The following is a 20,470-nucleotide window of genomic DNA, read 5'->3' as shown; positions in this document are numbered from 1 at the left end:
TAAAACTGTCTATGAACTCTTTTAAAAAAAGCAGAACTTGCATGGCAAAGCAAAAATAAAAATTTATGATATCAAGAAAAAAGACAAATATTTTTACTAAAAGGTTTAAAGACAATGAAACAATGTCAATACTAAACATATATATGTAGATATATATATATACACACACACACACACACACACACACACACATCATAGGCAGGAAATCTAAATACATATGGGGAAAGTTAATTGATTTTGACAAAAAAATAACCATTAATTTATTAAATCATCTTCATTGTTCTGAAATGAGAATATATATGTATACATATATATATATCTTTAAATTATATCTGAATTTATTCTTGTATTATCTAGCCAGAAATACAATACAGTCTCTGCACCCTTTTAAGTTAGTAATATTTGAGCATATCATTGATGGGACAAAAATGTTTCAGCCTCAAATAAAACAAATTGGAATTCTTTAAATACACATATTATTCATATGCAATATATTTTTAAACATATGCTTTAATTTTAATACCTTTCTTTCTACCTCTATCCCAACAGATTTTGGCTTTTACTAAAGTTAATACATTTTTCAAATATCAGATCTTTGAGCACTATACATATCCACAGGTAGAATGTATTGGTGTCATAAAGTTGCAAAAATTAAGGACAAAAACACCTTCTCTGGAACTTTGCAAAAGCAAATGATATTTACCTGACCATAGATGAAGTCCATCAAATCCATAGGAGAATAAATCATCTCCAACACCATTTCCACCCCATTCTTCACCACCCCCAGGATAGGGTGAATAACCTTCTGTTGAAGCCCAACCTACTCGGAGGTGAGTTGCTTCAGCTGTCACAAAAGGTTCTGTGTGGTCTACCATGAGTTCATAGTACCATTTCCTATATTGAGCAGATCCTTCACTGATGCCAAGAAAAATATTGGGCCGCATGCTTTTAAGAAGAAAAAAAAATACCAGTTGAAAAAATCCAAATACACATAACATCATCACTTTCAGTTTACATAAGTGACACTTTTCTGAGAAGAGATCAAAACTATATAATTTAGTTACTAATTTAGTATACAAGTATATTCAGTCTTGACCTTGAACATAATTCGATAAATACAATGTTTGCTATTCTGGGTAAAGTATGTTTACAGTACTGGTTAAATTATGATTCAAGGGTTTAATGTTGTTGGATTTTTTTAATCAATTAATTACCCTCTTATGATATTTGCAGTGGTATGCTAGTAATGTCCCTATTTTCTTTGGAAAAAAGTAAATGCAAGACACTTTTAAGTTTAATCTGCACTACTAATATTTTCTCTATCACTTCCTTAAGTCTAGTCAATCAATGAAACAATAAATAAATCCTTTATTAACATGACTACTGATTTCTGAGGTTTTAATGCTCATACAAGATTTAACAAGTGACTCTCAAGAGCCAGTTAGAGTTTATTACATCTTTGGCTATTTTGCACAATATATTTAAGTCATATATTAGGAAACAGCACAAAATTGTCAACAAAGGATTTTCATATATTTAACTTCAAAAAAGAAAAAAAGATAATAATGGAAACCCAAATCAAAATTCTTTAATTTTGGTTGAATGGGAGTAAAATATGAAATTTCTACTATAACATTTTTCTTTTGCTTGTGGATAATACATAAACTTAAGTACTTATATCTTCGATATATGCTATTGTTAAAGAGAACTATAACATAAAAACCACCTTTTTCCTTTCTATAATCTAACTGTAGAATTAATTCCTTTTCAGTCAATGTTTGATGCCATTTTTCATTCCATCACAAAAATGAACACCACAACACAGAAGCACCTCCAGGAGAAGACTGTGTTTGTTTTTTTATTTTTTTCACCATATGTAGTAGAATGACTGGCATATAGTATGCACTTAATAAATGCTTGAATTTTGAGGTTGGCACATTAAATTTAATCACATTTTCAATAGTATCTAGGGACACAATGAATCATCACATTTTATTTGCTTCTATGAACACAGAAAACTGTCATGTTTTTACTGTCCTTTAAAATCAACCTATTCCATAAAACCTCAAATTTAATTTCACTATATGGATGACCCATTTTATTTTGATTCACTATGTGAAATGATAAGGATATAAAACCTCTGACTCAGTTTTAAGCTGGTATAACTTTTTCTCAATTTGTCCATTTTAACAGTGGTAGTCATGAAATACAACTGCCTCTGAAGAAGTAAAGCTAAGTATCACACAGAAGATAGTGGAGAGGTACATGAAGATTATGAACAGGCTGCTACACATAATCAATGAGTCACTTCAAAGATTGGGAGTAAAAGATAATATCAAGGAATTTTATAATACAAAGAGAAGGGCTAATTATGTCAAGAAGAAGAGATAACAGATGAAAACAAGAGTGCTTCACTGGTAATTTTATCATGCAAGAAGAAAGTAAAGAAGGCCTCTAGCACATCTAGGTAGACGCCCCATGGTAAATGTATGGAAGTACATGGACAAGAGTTATGTAGGGTAGATAGGCATGAATGGGTTGCAATCTGCACCAATGGTAGAAACTTTAGAATTAATAAGATCACAAATCATTTCAGTATTTCAGTAGTAAGCTAAATACTTTATGAATAGCATTCATGTAAAAAAATACTTTTAAGTTGCTCAGTCACAAGGTTTATAAGTTACAACTTCTAGAAAAGAGACTTAGAAAGTCTATCATTTGACTTCATTTAAAAAAAAACGTACCTGCTCACATGATTCACAAGACGTGTCTGTAGTAGCAAATCTCTTCCTGGTAGAAGGTTGTCACAGATTAGATGCTGATTAGAGCGGACAGCAACTCCATGGCAAACACAGAGAGAACACAAGACATCCAGAACCTAAAAAAATAAAACAACTTTCTTCTCATTTTATTTATTCTTTATTATTCAAATTTAATCAGTAACACACTAGAAAGTAGCAAACATCTGTGTAAGTCCCTAAGATCCAAAACTTCAAAAGTTTCCAAGAATGTAGTCTCTATAAAAATACAACTCTTATTGAACTCTACAATATGAACAAACAACCATTATTCCCAAAAGTACTTATAAAACTACTGAATGAATAGTTCCTCATAAGGAAAAGTTTGGGGTTTAAGTTTCTTTTTTTTTTTCCTATTTTCAATGTCTCATTCTTAGCTCCTAGAAGTTAGGAAACATATCACATTCCTATGTTTTAACATAATCTACAAACTACTTAGTACCACATGACATGTCACTAATGTCAGTGAAATAATCCCAGTAATACTGCTAAAAAAAAAACCCACTCATTCTATTGGGTTACAATTTAGTTCACTTTAAGTCAATAAAATACATCTCCCTCACCTTGTGATTTCGTCCATGTTTGTCTAAAAGTGAGATAATGGATTTAATATGTCCTTCTTTAATAATATTCAGAGCTTCTGGACTTTCCACCAATACACAGTGTAAAACCTCTAGAATCCCTAAAGACAAAACAAAAGAAAAAAGTAAAAAAAAAAACCTCATGGACTTTTATCTATTCTTTTTGTTATCTATTCTTAGAAACAAGATAACCAAAGGAAATACAGTCCCCAAGAAAGATGAAGTAGACTGAGAAAATTAAGCATATGCTTTAGTAAATTATTTTAATTTTATATTTGTCTCCTCCTACATGCAAACTATCACTTCTTCAAAAGTTTATCAAGACTGACTGGTTCTCACCATGGGCTATGGCTCTGATAGAATGTTCTTCATATAATATCTGGTCTCATTCTGAAATTGGTCTCATACCAATTGTCAACATATACTGAGTGCTCTGATATCTCAACATAGTCCAGCAGTGATTACTGAGAAATGAGCCTCAATGTGGAGTTTAAAAAGAAAATGAATGAACAACAGTAAGACATTTCACACAAAATGTGTTATTTATATAATCTACATATTTATGTAAAGATATATGTGTGTGTGTATATATATATATACATATATATATATATATATACACTATGCTACATAACTGCAAAACCATACGATACTATGGAGGCAGCTAGGTGGCTAAGTAGATAGAACATTGGGCCTAAAGTCAGGAAGACCTGAGTTCAAATGTCTCAGCCACTTCCTAACTGTGTGACCCTAGGCAGGTCACTTAATCTCTGTTTGCCTTAATCTACTGGAGAAGGAAATGGCAGATCCCTCTAGAATCTTTGCCAAAAAAACCCAAGGAGAGTATTGGCAACTTATGGTCCACAGGGTAATGAGGAGTTCGGCACAACTAAATCACTGAACTGCTCTGCTGTGGTACACTATGCTATGCTATGCTATAATATTCTATCCTATCCTATACTACACTATACTATATTATACTATACACATTACATACATTATATATCTATATGTTATATTTATACATGTAAATTATATATGTATACTATATATACTATATCAATACTAATGGAACTTATTTCATAAAGATCCAAGGATAACAAACTACGTGGATATAAACTGATTCTGAAAGTAAGCACTTTTGAGAGGTCATCTAGTACAGGAGTTGGTACACTATAGTCTGAGGACCAAATATGGCCCAACTTGTCTTTCTGCGCCTCCTTTGAGTTAAAAAGTTTTATATAATTAAACACTATGAAATTTTATTTGAAAATGTTAAAAGCATTCTTTGTTCCAGGCCACCAATTGCCTATTCCAGATTCAATCTATATCTGAAGGGAAGAAGAAAATAAGCATTTAAATGGCTCCTACTATATGCTAAGCACTATGCACAGTTTCTTTTACAAATACTGATCTTCATAACAACCCTTTGAGGCTGGTACTATTATTATCCTCATTTTAAAGTTGAGAAAACTGAGGTAAACAGAGGTTAAGTGGCTTGTCCAGGGTCAACCAGCTAGTAACTGTCTGAGGGCAGATTTGAATTCAGATCCTTCCTGACTTCAATATCATGCTCTATCCTTGGCATCACCAGTATATTTGGGATTGAGGGTAGAGCTTCATAAAACAGAGGCACTGGGAAGAAAACTCAGTTTCAAGAAAGTTTGGTGAGAGACCTAACTAAGCAAAGTCATCCTGACAGCCTTTAAGAATGAAACTGGAAAGAAAGAAAAAAAAGGTGAAAAGGGGGGAAAAAATTCTCAAATATTTTTATAAATAATTCTTTGAACCATCAAGTACAAAGAACTCACTACATTTGTACTCTACCATCATAGTTCATGATATGTTTCTTGAGTTAAGACTAATGGCACTGAACGGGGTAGAGTTAGAGTGGAGGAGTAAGAAGAAGTGTTTTTGTTTAGCTTAACTTGCATTCTACCACAACTTAGAAAATGTTCCAAACCAAATTGTGATGAGGAAAGTCAAGAAAATGTCACAGTGAATAACTTTTTCAGCCCAGGGCAACTTACAAAGACAGAGCGGTTTGCAAATATTATTATGGAAACTAGTCAAGAGCACAGGGAATGGGGCATTCCAGCACCAAAGGATGAAAAAGAACTGAGATGGAGCACCACAGCATTCCTGCATTGATGCAGGAAGAGTTGCCATCTGACAGCTGTCATTCATAATCAGTAACAGTTTCAGGGTCAAGAGAAGCAGTTTGAATGAGCTGAATAACAAGCAAGGAATAAATTTCAGAAACTTAATTGTGAGTCTCTGAGTCCAAGAGCAAAGCAGTGACTAAGTTCTAACCTTTAGTCCAGCATGTAAGCCCATAATGAAATAAAAAGGGCAGAAGCCCAAGAACGAAGGGGAGCCAGAAGTCCTGATGGGGTACAGACTATGGGAACCCCCTTGAACTCTCCTTGAATCTTCCCACTTAATCTGGCCTTTCATACTCAAATGTGTTACTCCTAACCTAGCCTGGCCCTCCATTGTCTGTTACTTCTGGATTGCCCCATTTGCTTCCCACAATGGATTGTCTGATAACTCCCAATTGCCTCCAGCTGTTTCCCACCCTTGATTATATCACTAGTTACCCAGTCTCATCAAGATCTTCCTTAGAGGAGGAGGAGCCAAGATGGTGGAGTAGAAAGATATATAGACTTAGCTCTTACCCCACAGCCCATAAAACACCTGTAAAGAAGAACTCTCAACAAATTCTAGAGCAGCAGAAGCCACAGAACAATGGAGTGGAGGAGATTTCTGTTCCAGAGAGAGCTGAAAAACCTACAGGAAAGGTCTGTCTCACACCAGACCCAGAGCTGAGGCCAGCCCTGCCTTGGCCACTCGGCCAAGAGGAGCAGATCCGAGCACCAAAGGTCAGTGAGAGGGTCTTTTCAGCTGGCTGAGAGGGGAGCAGGGTGTCCCCATAACTCAGGCCCCCTCAGGAGGCAGTAGTGGAGGCAGCAGCAGACAAGGGCTCCCAAAGCAGGCAGTGGCCCACATCCATTATTGAAGGTCTCCTCCTAAACCTCCTGAGGGAACTAAGCCCCATGAGGTGGCCCTTCCCCCACCTGAACAACTGAACTTAATCTCACACTGAATAGCAGCCCCACCCCCAACAACAGTCCCAGAGGCTTGGGAGAAGCATTTGAATCTCAGCCCCCAAGCCCTGGCTTGGCTGAACTGGAGGTGAGGTGGGTGTGGAGAGGAAACTCAGAAATCAAGTAACTGGCTGGGAAAATGCCCAGAAAAGGGAAAAAAATAAGACCACAGAAGGTTACATTCTTGGGGAACAGGTATCTCCCCCCATCCTTTCAGATGAGGAAGAACAAGGCTTACCATCAGAGGAAGTCAAGGGCCCTGCCTCCAAAGGGGACCTAAACTTGGCTCAGGCAATAGAATACCTTAAAAAACAAGTTAGCAGCTTACTAAAGGAGAATCAAAAAAAACGCTGAGGAAAATAACAGCTTTAAAAAGAGGCTAACTCAATTGGAAAAAGAGGTCCAAAAAAGACAACGGGGAGAAGGAGGTTTTAAGAAGTAGAATTAGCCAACCAGGAAGCAGGAGGAAAAGGGATGAATAGAAAGGGGAGGGAGGTGATGAGTGAGAGTAGATTAGGGGAAAGAGTAGTCAGAGGTAAAATAGACTCTTGAGGGGGGGAAAGGTTAAAAAGAGAAAGCCTGGTATAAAAGAACAGAATGGAGAGAAATATACAGTCAGCAATCACAACTGCAAATGTTAATGGAATAAACTCATCCAAAAATCAAAGAGGCTAAATGATTAGAAACCAGAACCCAACAATACAAGAAAACACTTTAAATAGAAACATACACATAGAACTAAAATAAGAAGCTCGAGTAGAATCTATTATTCTTCAGCTGCAGTTTTTTTTAAAAAAAGGACCTTCTCAAAGCAAAAATAGACGAAATTGAGAGCTAAAAAGAAAAGATACATATTCCTAAAAAGTAACATAGACAATTAATATCAATATTGATCACATATGCAAAAAATGTGATTGCATGTAAATTCTTAAAGGAAAGTTAAATGAGATGCAGGAGTAAATAGAGAACAAAATTATGTAATAGGGACAGGGGAGACAGAAACTTCAATCTAACCTTCTCAGAGCTATCTAACTTTGAAATAAAGAAGAAAAAAATTTAGGAGATAAATACAATTTTGTGAAACTTAGATATGATAGACCTCTGGAGAATACTGAATAGAAATAGAAAGGAGTATGTCTATTTCTCAACCATGTGTAGAAACTTCACAAAAAAATGATCATGCATTATGGAAAAACCTTACAAAAATTCAGAATAGCAAAAATATTAGACATTTTTCTGATCATAATGTAATAAAATTACATACAATAAAAGGTCTTTGAAATATAGATTAAAATTAATTGGAAACTAAATTAATTAATTTTATTAAATATAATGATTAACAATGAGACAATATACCAAGATTTGTAAGATGCACCTAAAACAGTACTTAGGGGGAAATTAATATCTCTAAATGGTTATATCAATAAAAGAAAGTACAGAGCATCAAATTGTGCACACAACTGAAAAGAACATGAATAACAACAAATTAACATCCCTGCATAAAAAAATAAAAAGGCTGGTAATAAAATTGAAAGTTTAGAAGAAAACACTGAGCCAATAAATAAAACTAAGAACTGGCTGATTTTTTTTTTCTTTTAAAAAACAACAGATTATCCATTGGGTAATTTGATTTAAAAAAGAAACAAATCAAATTACCAGTAACAAAAATAAAAGGAGTGAATGTACAACCAATAAACATCAAATTAAAGTAATTATTAGTAGTTATTTTGCCCAGTTATATACCAATAAATCTAACAACCTAAGTGAAATGGATCAATATTTTAAAAAATATAAATGTCCCAGATTAACTGGAAAGGAAATCAACTATGTAAATAGGGGATAGGATAGGGGCTACAAAAAAGATAGGCCTTGAATATTTATTGAGTAATGCCAAAAGCATTCATTACATGAGGTGCTTTTTGCCAACCAGAACTTTTACTTGGGCAAGTTAGGTCAATTCAAATGCAATTTAAGGCAGTCTAAAATAAATAGGTGAATATTTCCAAGAATATAAATTGTCCAGATCAACAGAACAGGAAATAAAATACTTGAATAACCCTACCTTAGAAAAATAACTTAAACAATTCATAAATGAACTCCCTAAGAAAAAACCCCAGGACCAGATATATTTACAAGTGAATTCTACCACATATTCAAAGAACAATTAAGTCCAACACTATGTAACTGTTCAGGAAAAAAAAAGTAAAGAACTTCTACCAAATTCCTTGTATGACACAAATATGGCCTAAATGCCTAACCAAAGGAGAGGCAAAACAGAGGAAAAGAAACTATAGATTAATTTCTTTAATGTATATCAATGCAAAAATTTAAATGAATTATTAGCAAGGAAATTGATAATAATATTACAAAAATCATACACTGTGAATAGGTGGAATTGATATCAGGAACATAGGGCCGATTGAATATTAGGAAAACTAAATTCAAAATTCATCATATCAATAACAAAAGCACCAAAAATCATTATTTCAAAAATGTAAAAAAGGCTTTCTGACAAACAAACACTGGTATCTGTTTAAATATACATACACCCACACAAGAAAGCAAAGGAATAAATGCTTTTCTTAAAAAGATAAGTAGCACTGATATAAAAAAAAAGAATTAATATTATCTGTAATGGAGATGAGTTAGACTTGTTTCTAATGCAGGGATGTCCATTATCACCACTGCTATTCAATATTCTAGTGAAAATGCTTTCTATAGGAATAAGACAAGAAAAATAAACTGAAGGAATAAGAATAGGTAATGAAAAAGGTAATGAGATAGGTAATGAGAAAACAATAATTTTCTTTTGAGTGGTATGATGGTTTACTAAGTGAGCCCAAATGAGTCAATCAAAAAAACTAATAAAATTAAATTAAAACTTTAGTAAAGCTGAAGGATATAAATCTTACACATAAGTATTCAGCATTTCTATATGTATAAAACCCAGAAGGGACAGATATTACCATTTAAGGTAATAATTGGGAGTCTATATGCCAGAACACTCACAAGAACACAATTTTAAAAACACCGTTCTTAAAAATACAGTGCTATATAATTGGAGAAATGCTAACTGCTCATGGGTAGGCCGAGTCAATATAAAATGACAATACTACCTAAATTGATTTAGTTATTCAGTGTAATACTAATCAAACTACCAAAGAATTACTTTATTAAGTTAGGAAAAATAGTAAAATTCATCTAGAGGGACAAAAGGTTAAGAATATCAAGGGAATCAATGAAAAAAAGAAAGGAGAGGAGAGGCAGCCTAACAGTACTAAATATCAAACTCTCCTACAAAGTTGTAGTCATCAAAACAATCTGGTACTGGATAAAGAATAGAGAATTTGATCCCTGGAAGAGATTAGGTACATAATATTAAGAAGCAAATGAACAAAGTGATCTCGTTGTTGATAAATCCAAAGATCCTAGTTTTGGGGCCAAAACCTCACTATCTGATAAAAACTAATGAGAAACCTAGAAAGTAGTCTGGCAGAAGTTAGATATAAACCAACATCTCATACTATATGCCAAGATAAATTCAAAATGAGATCCTGATTTAGACATAAAAGGTGATTTTATAAGCTAATCAGTGAAGAGTGGAAAAAAAATGACCTTTCAGATCTATGGATAGGGGAAGAGTTCAAGACCGAGAAAGAGATGAACGTGAGGTAAAACAGATTTGATTAGATAAAATTTAAAAGTGTTTGCACAAATAATACCAATGTAGCTAACATTAAAAGAAAAGTACAAAACTGTGGGAGGTGGGCGGAGAATCTTTACGGCAAATCAGACAACCCAGAGATTTATAAAGACAATTTCCTTCTGTCTGTCTGTGTGCAGCTGACCATAAATTCCCATGGAGATGCCTTTAAACACATGAAATACATTAACAAACAACACTTTTGGATTAATAATTGTTTTATTTTAATAATAGTATGTAAAGACACTAGGTGAACAGCAATGTAAAATTAAAAGTTTAAAGAAATATGGATAAGCTTTGGAAGAAGTAAAATCTTTTTTTCCAGAAAGAGAAAAAAGTTTCCCTATCTGTAGTTTCTGACTGGCTTTGTACTCTAAGCAGACCCGAAAAGTTTAAAAAAAAAAATCCATGTCCTAGAAAGTTGAATTTATTATTAGAAAGAAGATTAGTCCTTGGTCTGCTAATAAATCTGTTTGCTTTCAGTTTGGTGTCCTATCTTTGATTCACATCCAACTGATTGGTGTGCTTCTCAAACAGATTGAGAGAATTCCCTGACATTAGAGGTAAATAAGGACACACTTGTGGGGCTTTTTTAGTAAAGTAGCGATTTGGTCAGATCTTTGCTTTAGGACTATTTAGGATTAAATGATGTATCACAGACATAGACATCATTTGTAAAGCTTAAAGCCCTATATAAATATTAGTTGTTGTTTATCATCATCATCACCATCAATATTTTGATAGCTGTATGGATGATGGATTTTAAAAGGAAAGGAAGGAAAAGAGGGAGGGAGGGAAGGAGAAGGAAGGAGGAAGGAAGAAGGAAGAAGGAGGGAAGGGAGGAAGGAAGGGAAGGAAGGGAAGGAAGGAAGGAAGGAAGGAAGGAAGGAAGGAAGGAAGGAAGGAAGGAAGGAAGGAAGGAAGGAAGGAAGGAAGGAAAGAAGGGAGGGAGGGAGGGAGGGAGGAAGGAAGGGAAGGACAATTGTCCCAAAAGTGCAATTTCTGATGGTCCTAGGAGATTGAACCCCCTCCAGATCACTTACAGTTGCAATGAGTCTCTAGCATTTTTCACACAAGAAAAACAGAGCGTCTCTAAGTGTGTTTCAGGCTCTCTGTCACCTCTCTTCCTCTCTCTGACATGGCAATAGGTACTTCTGCCTCTGACATGCTGACATGAGAGGCAGAGAATAACAGAATGATACAAAGACTGAGAAACTCTTGCAGCAGTTAATGAGGAGCTCTTCTTGCAGGACATTGACTGGAGTAGTCAAGAAAGCTCAGGATTACAGAATCAGTATTGTCTAATAATCACCAAACTCTGACAGTTAACATGACTTCTGCATGTATGCATGTTATGGGGAATAAGGAAGTCATTTTTCCATTATCAGTCCAAGATCTAGGATGGATCTACAACTCTCCATATCCTATTTCTTTCTCTTTTCTAAGTCCCAGATATATGCAGCCAGGATTTCACCTCCATATGGGAGGAAAAGGAAGAAAGAACCAAGAAGAGATGGTTGGTGGCAACCACTAACAAACAGAAGTATCAGATCTACTTTTCTTCTAACCTTATTCTATGTAAAGTATGTAGTAATAACATGGTAAGCATCTGAACATACGAATGCTTTGGAAAGTAACTCAAAAGAGTAAAATACTTAATGAGCCACACACACACACACATATACACATATATGTAGATAGATAGATAGATAGACAGATAGATATGTCAGATTTGTAATTTTACTATTTTCCACATTATCCTATTTCTTCTCTTAGACTAAATCAAACCTGGGAATCAAGAAAAAAATGCTGTGAAGTTGCAGACATTGAGTGCTACCTTATGATTAGCTTATATATCACCCTTAATTAATTAAAATCCCTTGGCTGGATAATTAACACGGTGACTATCTTTTCTCTGTGAATAAGGATAGCACACAACAAAGTATTATAATATTATCACTAACTAAGACAAGCTATTTCCATTTGGTTGTGTATACAAAAGTCCCAGGCACAGGAGCTGCACTGGCAAGGATCATTCATTCCATTCCAACAAATATCTCTAATTCAATAAGATCTGGGTTCAAGTCCAGCTTTTCATACATATCATATGATCCTAGGTAAGCCATTAACCTTCCAATGCCCCAGGTAGCTCACTAAAATTATAAGTAACTAATCTACATTGGTTGAGGTAGTCTCCTTAACTGATACTGACCATCCCAATGAAATCACAGGTCCTGACAAACAAAAGTAAAACAAATTCATTAAAAGAAGAAATTAAAAATATATACAGCCACACACAAATACACTCTATATGAAAGTAAAGACTTATTTTTGTGCTTTAAAGGACAGAAAGAATGAAAATATAGGAGTAAAAAGATAAGTAAAAAATATACCTGAGGATGCCTCCAGTCTTTCCAATCTGCTGATTAACCAGTCCAGGGAGCCAGAAAATTGTGCACAATTTTTGCGATTTCCTCTAATGAGAGCCGCTACAAAATAAAACAAAATTTATATTTATGTTTTTACTTACATTCCAAAACATTCATAACAAATTAAAGCAAGTTATTATCTTAAGTTCATTGGAGTGGCACGAAATTTAAATTCAATAATTTAGATTCAAAACAGATATACATCCAGAAAGCTTTAGAGACAACATGACATAACAGAAAGAAAATGAGAGTCAGAGTGGGGGAGTGGAAAGTGCATTAGACATGGCATCAAAGGCTCTAGATTCAAACCACAGCTCTGCCACTACACTGCTTGGCTACCTATATATATAAGCTTGGGTAATTCATTTAACTTGCTTAGATAATCTTATATGTAAAATGAAAGAGTTGGAAAAGAAGTCCTCTAAAGGTCCTCCCTTATCCTATGAACACTGGATCGGAAGTCAGGGAGCCTGTGACTCCATTTCTTTATACGTAAAAATCGGGTTTTTAGAGAAAATCTCAAAGGGGAGGCAATTATTTATAATACTGTTAGGAAACTACTATGAATCCATTTCTTAATGACAACACACCCAGTACTCAAAAATATAAATGGATCTGTGTCTTGATCTCATCAATATAACAATTCCTTCCAACAAGCAGACTACCACCTATCAATGTCTGATGATTCTGTGTGAATTCTGTCTTTATCTTCCAACTGATTAACTCACCATTTTCTTTTTTTCATTCATACATTTCTTTGATTCCTTTACTCTGGTTCTTTTTCAAAGTTCCTTCTTTATTAAGGTAGCAGTCTATCTCATCCACTATTGTCTCATGAGTGTTATTCACTTTAATTTTTTGGAAACTTTAGTATTCTATGACAGCCATGCTATACAGTAAGACAAGTGAAATATTAGTGTTAAAAAGGTGGAACTTTGTTTTACTGACAAGTTTGGGGTAATTAAAGGACCTTCATAATTCCCAAAGACAACCCAGCTATTCTTCAACTATTTAACCTTGGTACCAATTTGGTAATAATGTACATTGTCAGCATGAAATACATAATTCATACATATATACATACATACAAATTATAAATGTACACATATACATACATAGAGATCAATCTCTATATGCATAAATTCTCCTTAAGACACTGGAGCAAACAGAAGCAAAATAACTCAGGTCTCCCACAATAACTTCAACAAGTATAAGAAAGGGCATCAGATAAAAAAGTGATAGAGAAATCCAAGATAAAATTCCAGTAATTGCATTTTGCCATCTCAAGAACAGAAGCCTTTGGGCACTTGGTAATTGATCTAAGCTTAGCACTAGAATACAGCACAAAATATACTGGGGCAGAGATAACAGACCCAAGTTCAAGGTCTAGACTCACAATCTAAATGCTGCAGCTATGTGGTTCTGCTAAAAAATGGGGTTCAGAAGCCTGCAGCTTTCAGACCATGAGGGCAAGGATTTGAATACCACAGCCTACGCTACTACCCCACATCAACTCTGGTACAGGCCAGCTACCATACATCAACTCTAATTTAAGAAAGCTTTCTAGCTTTTAACAAAATACAAACACCCATTTTTGTTAAAAACAGTAAAAAACAAAGGAGTACGTGGACTATGCCTTAATAAAAATAAATACTATTTCTATAAAACCAAGAGCCAGCATTATGTGTAAAGATGATAAACTAGAAGCTACTATAATAAGATCAACAGTAAAACAAAGATGTCTGCTATTACCACTATTGTTTAACAGTGTTAGAAATGTTAGCTATATCAATGTGATGGCAATCAAAATAGGATCTTTTACTGCTTTTGTTTTAGTATAATCAAGTGCCTGATTGAATCTTGCCTTTATCACTTAAGAGTCTTTACTAGGAGTAAAGTGCAGAAACAAGAGTTTCTTGAACTAGAAACAGAATATGTATTTGTATTGTTAATGTGATTAAAGATCTTACCCACCTGCCCATTAAGGGGAGTGTGATTAGGGAAGATTTGTAGGAACACCCACAGCTTCTGTTAATGAGGCACTGGTTCTCAAAGGTTAGGAGGCCCTCTGGCTCTAAAAGAGGTATAAATACTCCGAAGGTGAGGTTTTGCTTTGGGGTTTAGTTTTTAGTAAGGATATCTGAGCATCAGATGAGGACTCTGGGAAGCCACTAAGGCACCCCCCAGCTTTGAGAACCCAGATGTCGTGTTTACCTCTCTGGAAACAATGGTCAGACAGCTGGGGTCCAATTGTCTATTGGATTCAGGCAGAGAAAGCCATGTCTGTTGATCTTTTGATTTCTCTATATTTTCTTAGAAATTCAGGGTGCTGACACTCTGAACAAACTGAATAATACATGTATTTGGTTAAAGGAATGACACATGTGCTTGACTGAAGTGATTGTTAACCCCTTGAAAGTTGCTCTCCTTCTATGAATGTAGATCTAAGAACCTGTTGTATTAGGGCCCCCTGTGTATTTTGGGGTGCTTACTGATACAATTAACAAGACAAAGAAATTGAGGGAAAAAGCACAGACAAAGAGGAAACAAAATAATCTTTTTGTATTTGATATGATGACCTAAATAGAGAACCCTAGACACTAAATTTAATTGAAACAATAATATCAGCCAAGTAGCAGGATATGAAAGAACCAACAAATCACCATCCTTCCTATATGTCATCAACAAATCCCCAAAAGAGCTAGAAAGTAAAGTTTCATTAATAATAATTATAGAACATGTAAAACAATTAAAAGTCACCTACCAAGACATACAAAGGAATATGAAATAAAACTGGAAGAACTCTTTACAGAAAGGAAGACAAATCTAAGTGGAGATATATCAATTGCTCATGACTGAGCTGCGACAATATAAAAAATGACAGTACTTCCTAAAATAATGTATTTATTCAATTCCATAGAAATCAGACCACCAATGGCTTACCTTAGAGAACTAGGGGAAAAAAAAACAGACAAAACATAGCAGTCTGGTGTTTCATTAACCTAAAAAACCCCAAGTACTGGGGTAAGCAGTATTATTCAAGAAAATCTAAAAAGTAATCTGGGAGGAGACAAGATGGCGGAGTAGAAAGATACACATATGCTAGCTCCAAACCCACAGCCCATAAATTACCTGTAAAGAAGAACTCCCAACAAATTCTGGAGCAGCAGAAGCCACAGAACAACGGAGTGGAGGAGATTACTGTTCCAGAGAGCCCTGAAAAACTGACCCGAAAGGTCCGTCGTGCCCAGACCCAGAGCAGAGCCCAACCCTGCCTTGGCTGCGCAGCACCAAGAGGAGTGGATCCAAGCAGGCTTCAGGGAAAGAATCTCCAGCGGCCACACAGGTCCCTACACCCATGGGCCCCAAAGGTTGGTGAGAGGGTCTTCTCGGCTTGCCGAGAGAGGAGTGGGGTCCCCCCCATAACTCAGGACCCCTTGGGAGGCAGCAGCGGAGGTGTGAGCAGACCAGGGCTCCCAAGCAGGCAGGAGCCCAGATCCATTGTTGAAGGTCTCCCACATAAACCCCCTGAGGGAACTGAGCCCCATGTGGTGGCCCTGCCCCCCATCTGAGCACCTGAACTTAATCTCACACTGAATAGCAGCCCTGCCCCTGCCAAAAGCCCCAAGGCTGGGAAGCTGCATTTGAATCTCACACCCCAAGCACTGGCTGGACAGATCTGGAGGCAAGGTGGGTGTGGAGAGGAAGCTCAGAAGTAAAGTCACTGGCTGGGAAAATGCCCAGAAAAGGGAAAAAAAATAAGACCATAGAAGGTTTCTTTCTTGGTGAACAGGTATCTCTTCCCTTCCTTTCTGATGAGGAAGAACAATGCTTACCATCTGGGAAAGATACAGAAGTCAAAGCTTCTGTATCCCACACATCCAAAATAAATATACCATGGGCTCATGCCATGGAAGAGCTCAAAAAGGATTTTGAAAATCAAGTTAGAGAGGTGGAGGAAAAACTGGGAAGAGAAATGAGAGAAATGCAAGAAAAGCATGAAAAGCAGGTCAACAGCTTCCTAAAGGAGACCCAAAAAAATGCTGAAGATAATAACACCTTGAAAAATAGGCTAACTCAATTGGCAAAAGAGGTTCAAAAAGCCAATGAGGAGAAGAATGCTTTAAAAAGCAGAATTAGTCAAATGGAAAAGGAGGTTCAAAAGCTCACTGAAGAAAATAGTTCTTTCAAAATTAGAATGGAACAGATGGAGGCTAATGACTTTATGAGAAACCAAGAAATCACAAGCCAAAACCAAAAGAATGAAGAAATGGAAGATAATGTAAAATATCTCATTGGAAAAACAACTGACCTGGAAAATAGATCCAGGAGAGACAATTTAAAAATTATGAGACTACCTGAAAGCCATGATCAAAAAAAAGAGCCTAGACATCATCTTTCATGAAATTATCAAGGAAAACTGCCCTGAGATTCTAGAACCAGAGGGCAAAATAAGTATTCATGGAATCCACCAATCACTGCCTGAAAGAGATCCAAAAAGAGAAACTCCTAGGGACATTGTGACCAAATTCCAGAGTTCCCTGGTCAAGGAGAAAATATTGCAAGCAGCTAGAAAGAAACAATTCAAGTATTGTGGAAATACAATCAGGATAACACAAGACCTAGCAGCTTCTACATTAAGGGATCGAAGGGCATGGAATAGGATATTCCAGAAGTCAAAGGAACTAGGACTAAAACCAAGAATCACCTACCCAGCAAAACTGAGTATAATACTTCAGGGGAAAAAAATGGTCTTTCAATGAAATCGAGGACTTTTAAGCATTCTTGATGAAAAGACCAGAGCTGAAAAGAAAATTTGAAAAAAAAAAAAAAAAGGAAAATTTGACTTTCAAACACAAGAATGAAGAGAAGCATGAAAAGGTAAACAACAAAGAAATCATAAGGGACTAAAAGTTGAACTGTTTACAATCCTACATGGAAAGACAATATTTGTAACTCTTGAAACTTTTCAGTATCCGGGTAGTGGGTGGGATTACTTACACACACACACACACACACACACACACACACACACACACACACACACACACACAGCACAGAGTGAATTGAATAGGATGGGATCATATCTTAAAAAAATGAAATTAAGCGGTGAGAGAAAAATATATTGGGAGGAGAAAGGGAGAAATGGAATGGGCAAATTACCTCTCATAAAAGAGGCAAGCACAAGACTTTTTAGTGGAGAGAAAAAGAGGAGAGGTGAGAGAAAAACATGAAGTTTACTCTCATCACATTCCACTAAAGGAAGGAATAAAATGCACACTCATTTTGGTATGAAAACCTATCTTACAATACAGGAAAGTGGGGGAGAAGGGGATAAGCAGGGTGGGGGGGATGATGGAAGGGAGGGCAATGGGAAGAGGGAGCAATTTAAAGTCAACACTCTTGGGCAGGGACAGGATCCAAAGAGAGAATAGAAGCAATGGGGGGCAGGATAGGATGGAGGGAAATACAGTTAGTCTTACAGAACACGACTATTATGGAAGTCATTTGCAAAACTACACAGATATGGCCTATATTGAATTGCTTCCCTTCCAGAGGGAATGGGTGGGGAGGGAGGGATGAAGAGAAGTTGGAACTCAAAGTTTTAGGAACAACTGTTGAGTACTGTTCTTGCTACTAGGAAATAAGAAATACAGGTAATGGGGTATAGAAAGTTATCTGGCCCTACAGGACAAAAGAGAAGATGGGGACAAGGGAAGGGAGGGATGATAGAAGAGAGGGCAGATTGGTGATAGGGGCAATTAGAATGCTCAGTGTTTTGGGGTGGGGGAAGGGGACAAAAGGGGAGAAAATTTGGAACCCAAAATTTTGTGAAAATGAATGTTAAAAGTTAAATAAATTAATTAATTTAAAAAAAAAAAAGAATGGACTAGATCAGGGGTATTAAACATGTGACATGGCCCACCAACTGTACACAGCCCACAGCTCCCCTGAGTGTTCTGAAACTGGATTAAAGTATAATTGGGAAATATTTAACAAAATAAATAAAAATACAATAAAACATAAAAATGTAATCTGTAAGAAATTAGTTTTGGGCCAACATCTGACACCATGTGACACAATAAGCTTCCAGTGAACATACTGCCTAGTCATAAAAGGTCAATATGATAAACACATTATAAGAGTAGGGAAGAAAATTCCTTTCATGACTATGGCTAGCAGAAGAGGTCATGACCAGATAAGGGATAGAGTAGATTACAGAAGATAAAATGTTCAACTTTGGTTACATAAAATTAAGAAGTTTTTGAATAACCAAAACCAATACAGTTAAAATTAGAAACGCAATTATTAACTGGGAATAATCTCTGCAGCAAATTTGTGTGACTGAAGTCTCATATTCTAGATATTTAGGAACTTGTTCTAATATGTAAAAAAAAAAAAAAAAAAGGCACCTATTTCCTACGAGATAAATGGTCAAAGGAATTTCCAAAGGAAAAAATCTAAACATTAACATCAAATGAAAATAACTGTACAAATCACTATTAATTAGAAAAATAATGGAAAATAAAACAGCTCCAAAGTTCTAAGTCACACCTATCAAATTGACAAATAAAATATGACTCACATGACAACTGTTGTAGAACCTGTAGGAGGACATGTTTTCCAATGCAATCTTAGTGGAGTTGTGAATTGGTCCAACAATTCTGGAAAGCAATTTGTAAACTATATCTGAAAAGTCACTAAGCTATCCATGTATTTTCATCTACTAATAGCCTATTAAGTCTATCAACATCCCAAAGAAATCACAGAAAAAGGAAAAAGATCCATACACACACTTACTTAAGGAAGCATTTTCTATTGTAAAAAAGAACTAAAAATAAGAGAGGCACACATCAAATGGGGAAAGAACTAATGCAACAATCTGCTGTTTGACATAGTGCCTGGTACATGGTAGGCACTTAACAAATGTTTACTTATTGGCTGATCTTCCTGACTGAAATCTCTCCCCACTCCATTCCATTACCTTTCTCCTTCTAAAGGCTCCTTAGCACCTCTAGGACCAAGTGTTTCTTTCTCTCTTTTCCCAATCTTCCTCAATCTTCTTTCTCTTCATGTATTATGCCATTCAGTGACACTAGCCTCCTTGCTGTTCCTCACACAGACACTACAAATCCTGACTCTAAGCATTTTCACTGACTGTCACACATGCCTAAAACTTTCACCTCTTATCTCCACTTTCCAATTTCCCTGGCTAATGTCTCACCTTTCTTGATTCAATATAAGTGAGCCTAGAAAACGTAGCATCATCAATAGTAAGATGTTGCAGCCCATTTACATCATCATCATCATTTTCTTCTTTCCTCCCTCTCTTATATATAAATATTTGTGTATGCATGCATAAATATTTGTGTATGCATGCGTGTGTGTGTATACGTATATATATAATTGAAAAACATCTGTTTGTGCTGAGTTGTTTTCATGTTATCTCCTCCATTAGACTGTGAGCTCCTAGAGAGCATGTATTTTTCCCCCCTTTCTTCATATATTCAACACAGTGCTTGGTATATAGTAGGCATTTAATAAATGTCTGCTAACTGACAGTCTGTTAACTCTGCTTTTGAAAAGTTTTTGGATAAAGAGAAATGTATTCTTTCAAGGCCATGAAATTAAAAAAAAATAAGGGATTCTTGTATACATTTAAGATTAGAAGAAAAGGAATGAGTGATGGGAGAAATTTTGTGGTTCTGGAGAGGAAAGACTAAGCAAATTGATTAGAGACCTAATTAATTCTAATTAAAGTAAGGAGATATAGAATCTAGAGAAAAGGAAAAGGGGAAGGGTAAGAAGAGGATTTTTTTCCTCCTCCTCAGGGATTCCTGTTAAAGACAAT

At 35.6% G+C, this 20,470-nt stretch overlaps 1 protein-coding gene across 11 annotated transcripts in view; it reads right to left on the bottom strand.

Moving 5' to 3' along the window:
* Nucleotides 1–20,470, bottom strand: part of RYR2 (ryanodine receptor 2) — an 826,096-nt gene that overhangs the window by 404,123 nt on the left and 401,503 nt on the right. For all 11 annotated transcript variants that reach the window (XM_072637850.1, XM_072637853.1, XM_072637851.1 and 8 more), the window contains 4 exons: nucleotides 12,583–12,678; nucleotides 3,362–3,480; nucleotides 2,745–2,878; nucleotides 704–945 (listed from right to left, as the gene is read on the bottom strand). In XM_072637850.1, the coding sequence (XP_072493951.1) occupies nucleotides 704–945; nucleotides 2,745–2,878; nucleotides 3,362–3,480; nucleotides 12,583–12,678 (591 nt within the window). The remainder of the gene's footprint in view (nucleotides 1–703; nucleotides 946–2,744; nucleotides 2,879–3,361; nucleotides 3,481–12,582; nucleotides 12,679–20,470) is intronic.

Source organism: Notamacropus eugenii, chromosome 2, assembly GCF_028372415.1.
Source record: "Notamacropus eugenii isolate mMacEug1 chromosome 2, mMacEug1.pri_v2, whole genome shotgun sequence".
Taxonomy (NCBI): Eukaryota; Metazoa; Chordata; class Mammalia; order Diprotodontia; family Macropodidae; genus Notamacropus; species Notamacropus eugenii.
This window is presented reverse-complemented; position numbering and strand designations above follow the sequence as displayed.